General features: G+C 49.0%; 1 protein-coding gene across 1 annotated transcript in view; it reads right to left on the reverse strand.

Moving 5' to 3' along the window:
* LOC108512249 (myosin-3-like) overlaps positions 1-6,882 on the reverse strand; it is an 8,157-nt gene extending 1,275 nt beyond the window's left edge. The window contains 8 exon segments of the mRNA XM_017847435.1: positions 1,141-1,239; positions 1,323-1,386; positions 2,522-2,614; positions 3,882-3,990; positions 4,535-4,562; positions 5,672-5,828; positions 6,591-6,734; positions 6,862-6,882. Coding sequence (XP_017702924.1) covers positions 1,141-1,239; positions 1,323-1,386; positions 2,522-2,614; positions 3,882-3,990; positions 4,535-4,562; positions 5,672-5,828; positions 6,591-6,734; positions 6,862-6,882 — 715 coding nt within the window.
* Positions 6,883-7,953: the final 1,071 nt, after the last annotated feature.

Genomic DNA, 7,953 nt, shown 5'->3' on the forward strand with positions numbered 1-7,953 from the left:
GGTTTCACCGTGTTAGCCAGGATGGTCTCGATCTCCTGACCTCGTGATCCGCCCGCCTCGGCCTCCGAAAGTGCTGAGATTACAGGCGTGAGCCACCGCGCCCGGTCAACATTAAAAATCTCTTAGGCAGCTCCACAATACACAGGCTGTCATGGAAAATATAGTCCAGGGAAGACTTTTCAGTCTCCCACACAATGGAGAGGAAGGACCCTAGGGAGAACCTTTAAATTCCCTTGCCTTGCACGCTAATGGTGCATATCAGTGTCGGCTGGGAGAAGTTAATAGGGAAAACTGGCTGAGTGGGGGTCAGGACAAGAGCCCACTCAGGTCATTTGGTATAATCATAGCCTTTTCTAAAATCTGTTGAAATGCTGCAGCCTGTTTCCAAGCTGGAGACCAGAAGGCTGAGCAAACACAGCCAAAGAGCAAAGAAAGCAGTGTGCATGGAGACCACTGTGAAGCGGGGACAAGAGAAGTGTGTAGTACCTCCATGGGCTTCCTTATTCTGTTTGCTTTGGTGGCGCGTTTGGCCATAGATTGTTTCTGTGCCAGAACGCAAGGGGGCGCCAAAGGACAGTTAGATGTTCAGTTGCTCAGAAGGTTTTTATAAACCAGAGCTGGTCAGGAGTGGTCTGTTCTTGTTACCCTCTGTTTCATTAGGTTTTTCAAATTGGCATGTGACTGCCCAGATAGTCACATCCCATTTCTAAAATAAACTTTTCCTGGCCAGGTGCAGTGGCTCACGCCTGTAATCCCAGCACGTTGGGAGACCAAGTCGGGCAGATTGCTTGAGCCCAGGAGTTCAAGACCAGCCTGGGCAACACGGTGAAACCTCATCTCTACAAAAATTACAAAAAGTAACCGGGTGTGGGGGCATGTGCCTGTAGTCCCAGTCACTCGGGAGGCTGGGGCTGGAGGACTGCTTGAACCTGGCAAGGTCAAGGTTGCAAGTGAGCTGTGATTGTGCCACTGCATTCCAGCCTGGGCAACAGAGTGAGACCCCATCTCAAAATAAATAAATAAAATAAAATAAACTTTCCCTGTTGACTGTAGAGTGACCATACGTAGATACAACTGTCCTCAGTCTAGCGATCACAGTCAAACTGTCTAAAAGACCATCCCCACTGGTGACTTCCTCACCTATGAGTTCAGGCTTCTTATTAGAAAGTATCTGGTAGAAGATGTGGTAGCTTCTTTCAGCCTTCAGCTGGAAAGTGACTCTTGATTTTTCCAGCAGATCTGGAACACAAACATAGGACTCTCTTTCAAACTCTGTTCCCAGTTACTCTGAGACGCCAGTGAATCCCCATGGATCTACTTACAAGTTTCAATATCTGCAGAGGCCAGCTTCCCGGTGGTTCCAAAATGGATTCGGATGAACTTGCCCTGTATGGGGTGAGATTCAGGAGGAGACCAGATTCCACCGTAGCCCAATAGTTCCTATTCATCTCATGGGTAATGTGAATAAGAGCCTATTTCCCCTAACATTTCTGTTTTGTTTTGTTTTGTTATGTCTTTGAGACGGAGTCTCGCTGTGTCACCAGACTGGAGTGCAGTGGCACGATCTCGGCTCACTGCAACCTCTGCCTCTCGGGTTCAAGTGATTCTCCTACCTCAGCCTCCTGAGTAGCTGGGACTATAGGCACGTGCCACCATACCTGACTCCTGACTAATTTTTGTATTTACAGTAGAGACAGGGTTTCACTGTGTTTGCCAGGATGGTCTCGATCTCTTGACCTCGTGATCCGCCCACCTCGGCCTCCCAAAGTGCTAGGATTACAGGCCTGAGCCACCGTGCCTGGCACTACCTACAGTTTGAAATTAGATATGTCCTTCCTCTTCTCCCTTCTTCTCCGTCCAATTTGGGGTTTCTCCTTATTTCCTTTTACTTGTGCCTTTTATTCTATGCTCCTCCCCCACCTCAACATATCTAGTCAACAAAGTAACTAGAGTGATTGTTTCAAGGTATAAATCAAACCATATCACTCCCTGGCTTACATAATCCCTCAGTAGCTTCCTCTTACACTTAGAAAGGAATCCAAGCTCCTTCTCATGGCCTATGGCTCCCAAATGACCAGTTCTCTCTCTCTCTTCCACCTCATCTCATGGAACTGGCCCCCCTGCCCTCCTTCCTACAACCACACAGACCCTCTGTAGGTGCCCTGACTGCACCAGGCCCTTCCCCACGTCAGGGACTGCCCTTGCCCTTCCTTCGTCCCCACTCCTTCCTGTCATTTTAAGTTGGGTTCCTTCTCACGCTTTAACTCCCAGCTCCTGTGCCAGCCCTACAGAGAGGCCTTCCCTGCCCACTCTGCCTAAAGCAAGCCTGGCCCCCAGTTCGTCTCTCACACATGCTGTTCATTGAACTTAGCCTGAATTTATCTTTATCTGAAACGGTCCCATTGGGTTGTTTTGTTTTTCATCATCTGTCACCTCTGGTCTCTCCACTCTTTGAGGACAGGGCTCTTGCCTATTTTGTGAGACACAAAGCAAATTCCATCTTAACCAAACTCAGACTCACAAATCGGGAGGAGTTGTCGTTCCTCACGGTCTTGGCGTTCCCGAAGGCCTCCAGCAGGGGGTTGGCACTGATGATTTGATCTTCCAGCGTCCCCTAATGCGAGAAATTGAGGGAAGAAGAGGAAACTTTTTTTTTTTTTTAAGACGGAGATTTGCTCTTGTTGCCCAGGCTACAGTGCCATGGCACGATGTTGGCTCACCGCAACCTCTGCCTCCCGGGTTCAAGCAATTTTCCTGCCTCAGCCTTTCAAGTAGCTGGGACTCCAGGCATGCGCCACCACGCCCAGCTAATTTTGTACTTTTAGTAGAGATGGGGTTTCTCCATGTTGGTCAGGCTGGTCTCAAACTCCTGACCTCAGGTGATCCGCCTGCCTCGGCCTCCCAAACTGCTGGGATTACAGGTGTAAGCCACCATGCCCGGCCTGAGGAAACAGTTTTTTATTTTTTTATGTATGTATGTATTTATTTATTTTCTGAGACAGAGTTTCGCTCTTGTTGCCCAGGCTGGAGTGCAATGGCACGATCTTGGCTCACTGCAACCTCCGCCTCCCAGGTTCAAGTGATTCTCCTGCCTCAATCTCCCGAGTAGCTGGGATTACAGGCATGCGTCACCATGCCCAGCTAATTTTGTACTTTTAGTAGAGACGGGGTTTCTCCATGTTGGTCAGGCTGGTCTCGAACTCTTGACCTCAGGTGATCCGCCTGCCTCGGCCCCCCAGAGTGCTGGGATTACAGGCGTGAGCCACCGAGCCCGACCTGAGGTAGCATGTTTTTAAGCCACAAAATGACAGTAAAAAATGCTCACCCACTCTGCCACTCTGGCTTGCCCTGATAAATCCCCACCCTCCTTGACTTTTCCAATCCGAGGACCAACCAAATCAGCAGCACGTCTTACTCAAAACGCTTTTGCTATTTTGTTATATTTGGCGCTACAGCTGGGGGTCTCTTGACTGAACATTCCTTTAACACTTCAATCCCTTGATTCTCCAGTCAGTTGTCCGTATTCACTTCATGCTGCTGTAATACATTTGTTTCAAAAGGCCAGGATATGCTGTGGGTCACTCACATTGGTATATGTGTTTCTGCCATAAAAGAACAAGCTCTCTGAGCTGTCTGTAGATTGACCTTTAAAGTTTAGCCCTAGAACCTTGTCTTCTGAGAAATCCCGGGATCTAGTCCTACAAGATCAACTCCGCACTGTGTTGTCTAAGCTGACTGGCTGTCCTTCAAGATAGTAAATCCTAGCCTGCTCTCCATTCCCCAAAGAGCGGGCAATGTGAGGGCATTTGGCCCCCCTCATTCTGAGGTTAGGATCACGGTTAAAAGTGGAAGCAAAGCAAGCCCTTCTCTCCCATCCATACCTTCATTTTGAAGTCCTTCTTCTTGGCCAGGTCCCCAGTAGCTGCAATTGTTGCAAAGTACTGGATGACCCGTTTGGTGTTCACAGTCTTTCCTGCCCCGGATTCTCCGCTGTGCAGAGTGATCAAAAGAGAGAGAAAGAAACAAGTTTGTTAGTATAAACAGGCTTTCCAGGATGTCNTCCTGCCAACACCCAAATCGATCTTTTCATTTATTTATTTATTTATTTATTTATTTATTATTTATTTATTATTATTATTTTGAGATGGAGTCTTGCTCTGTCACCCAGGCTGGAGTGCAGTGGCGCGATCTCGGCTCACTGCAAGCTTCGGCTCCCGGGTTCACGCCATTCTCCTGCCTCAGCCTCCCGAGCAGCTGGGACTACAGGCACCCACCACCATGCCCGGCTAATTTTTTTTGTATTTTTTTAGTAGAGACAGGGTTTCACCGTGTTAGCCAGGATGGTCTCCATCTCCTGACCTTGAGATCCACCCGTCTCGGCCTCCCAAAGTGCTGGGATTACAGGCGTGAGCCACCACGCCCTGCCTGATCTTTTTATTACAGACTCTGCTCCAAACACGTTCTAATGAACAGAATAGAGCCAGTGGCACATTTGGTCACAGCTATGAAACCATTCTATGCCATGGATACTTACGTGATCAGAATGGACTGGTTTTCACGATCTGCCAGAGGAGAAAATAAAATAGAGTTGATGGCGATATAAAAAGAGCTTCCTGATTCGACCCAACTCTGAAGCAGCCAGAGTTAAATTGCACAATTCCTCTTCCTTTACATTTTTTGTTTAGCCTCAGGTGGGAATCTGAAGAGCCTCCGTCTGCTTTTATTTTATTTTATTTTTAATTGACAAATAATAATTGTATATATTTATAGGGTTCAATGTGATGATTTGATATATGTTTATATGGCAGAATGATTAAATCAAACTAACTAACAAATCTATCACCTCACATACTTATTTTTTTGGTGGAGAAAACATTTAAAATATATGATTTTAGCCATTTTGAAATATACAATGCATTATTACCTATCAGAGTCACCATTCTGTGGGACAGATCACCAGCACCCATTTCTCCTGTCCAGCTGTATCCTTTGGTCAATATCAAAAGCCTTCTTCTTGAGACTGAGACTCAGAGAGGTCAAGTCTCTACTCAGAATCAGCCAGTGGCAGCCGGACGCGGTGGCTCACGCCTGTAATCCCAGCACTTTGGGAGGCCAAGGCAGGTGGATCATGAGGTCAGGAGTTTGAGACCAGCCTGGTCAACATAGTGACCCCCGTCTCTATTAAAAATATAAAAAAATAGCCGGATATGGTGATGCACACCTGTAATCTCAGCTACTCAGGAGGCTGAGGCAGGAGAATCACTTGAACCCAGGAGGCGGAGGTTGTGGTGAGCCAAGATCGTACCACTGCACTCCAGCCTGGGCAACATAGCAAGACTCCATCTCAAAAAAAAAAAAAAAAAAAAAAGCCAGGGGCTTTTCGTTTTTTTCGGTGTTAGGGTAAACTATATAAAATGGTCAGTTTTTAGTTTTGACCCATGAAAATACCTATTTCCGTTTTGCATGTTCTACCTTGCATTAAATCCAAACTTGTCACCTTGGCATGCGGGGCCCTACATGATGTGGCCCCTTTCTGCCTCTTTTGGCTCCTTCTTCCTCCTTTCCCGATGCTAAACACCAGATGGGGTCCGGCCTGGGACCAAGGGGCAGCTGCCACACGCCTCATGCAATGCCTGCTCCAGGACCCCGTGCTTCCTCCTGGGAGACTCACCAGTCAGCATGAACTGATAGGCGTTGTCAGAGATGGAGAAGATGTGGGGCGGGGCCTCCTGGCGCTTTTTGCCTCGGTAGCCTTCCACCACCTCAGGGTTGTACACTGGCAGCCACTTGTAGGGGTTGACAGTGACACAGAAGAGGCCCGAGTAGGTCTGTGGGAGGAAAAACATATATGTGTGTATATGTGTGTATGTGCATATGGAAAATCCCTTGCTAGTATTATTATTATTATTATTATTATTATTATTATTATTTTGAGATGGAGTGTCACTCTGTTGCCAGGCTGGAGTGCAGTGGCACAATCTCGGCTCACTGCAACCTCCACCTCCTGGGTTCAAGTGATTCTCCTGCCTCAGCCTCCAGAGTAGCTGGGACTACAAGTACGTGCCATCACGCCCGACTAATTTTTGTATTTTAGTAGAGATGGAGCTTTACCATGTTGGTCAGGATGGTCTCGATCTCTTGACCTCATGATCCGCCTGCCTCACCCTCCCAAAGTGCTGGGATTACAGGCGTGAGCCACTGCGCCCGGTCGCCTTAATTATTATCTTATGTTTCTTTGGGATAAACTTATAAAGGGGGGAGGCTACCATTCCTATTTATAGTGAGGAACTGAGACTCAAAAAGGGGAATAGGGGACCCTCCCACAGTTGGTAAGTCACAGCGCCCCGTGACCAAGCCTGGCCCCCGCTTCCCCGCTCTCCGGCTCCTGGTCCTCCTCCCCACCTTCCTTCTTCCTGCCCCACCCACCTCTTGCTTTCTTGCCTTCTTTCTCCTCCCTCTTTGTCTTTTGTTCATCAGCTAGGCAAGCAGTCATCTTCCAGAATCCCGCAGCCCACACACATACCTCTGCCTCCCTCCCCCGCCCGCATATCTAATGCCCCAGGGAAACCACTGCGAAAGCCCTGGCTGACATAGATCATCCAGGATGTGTAACGGTCCTTCAGGTTGTACAGCACGGCTGGCTCGTTCAGGTGCGTCAGCATGGCCATGTCCTCAATCCTGTCGAACTTGGGGGGGTTCATGGCGTACACATCCTCTGGTTTGACCACCAGGGTCTAAAAGGGAAGAGGCACAGTGCTTCACTAAGATTGTCTGCACGTCTTGTCTGCCGCCCCCACCAAGAGACCAACAGACTCTGGAGCCCAGATGGAAGGGCCGAGCCCTCGAGCAAGTCCAGCTCACGGCGAGAGGAGGAAAGGCCATGGGGCGGCTTGTGGTGGTGCTGATGGAATGGGGTTTGTTTCTGTTACTCGGGTCTGTCTTTTTCCTCCCCAGTGGGCCTGAGGTGAGAAACGGATGTCAGAAATGAGAAAAGAGGATCTCTGTGGGTGATGTGGGCTACGGTGGCTGGGAATGGGGCCAGCAGGAACCTTTCAGCTCAGTCAGTAACACGGCCTGGACCAAAATCCAGCTCCAGCAGCTGACTCCAGCAGCTGGTTCTTTCCTGTCTACTGAGAGAAAATGACCTGTATGTCCCCTGCAGTCGTGAGGCAGGAACCAAAGAGAATGAGGGAGGGCCACTGGATTGCCAGGCTGGTGCCCAGAGATCGCCAACATTCTGAGCTCTCTGAAAGCAGCTGTCCGGCCCCTGGCTCTGGTCCACGTCTTCCCCCTTCACCACCCAGCCCCAGCATGCTTAGGAAATGGCCCCTCAGCTGCCCTCCCCACCCCTTTCCTGCCCTTTCTGGGGTCAGAGTATTAGAAGTCAGGCAAACGGCACCATGAGGCAGAGCAGTGGTTCCAAGCACCTGCCCTTCTCTCAAAAGGAGAAACCCCCACACCCTGGGGCTTCCCAGGGCTGGAGGACCTCAGGCACAGCGGGTGGGGAACTTGTCTTCCTCTCCCCTGCTCTGTCCTCACTCCTTTTTCTCTGTGACCCTTCTCTGAAATGGTCAGTTTTCCTGGTTTTATCTCTGGACAGTGTGGATGGCAAACCTGCCTTTTTCTCTGCCCTCAAGCAGGGATTCATTCAAACCATCCCAGCCAATGAGCCCTCATTGTCTATGATGGTCTCTTAGGTTTGTCTTAGATTATCATGCACTGTATCTAGCTTCCCTGATGTGTTAGGAGCCCATTCTTAGCTCCTTGTCTGAAATACACAGAGAGCCACCTTCTGGGAGCTCCAATGCTGGTAGACCTGCAGGGTGGGTTTTAATGCCTTTTTCCTGCATGCCCAACCCAATGACACTATTTCCTTTACTTGTCTCTTTTATTTTCTTTTTCCTCTTTTATGTTCTTTTTTCTTTCTTTCTTTCCCTCCCTCCCCTCCCCCCT

This window comes from Rhinopithecus bieti, unplaced genomic scaffold, assembly GCF_001698545.2.
Source record: "Rhinopithecus bieti isolate Rb0 unplaced genomic scaffold, ASM169854v2 scaffold_30402, whole genome shotgun sequence".
NCBI classification, from domain to species: Eukaryota; Metazoa; Chordata; class Mammalia; order Primates; family Cercopithecidae; genus Rhinopithecus; species Rhinopithecus bieti.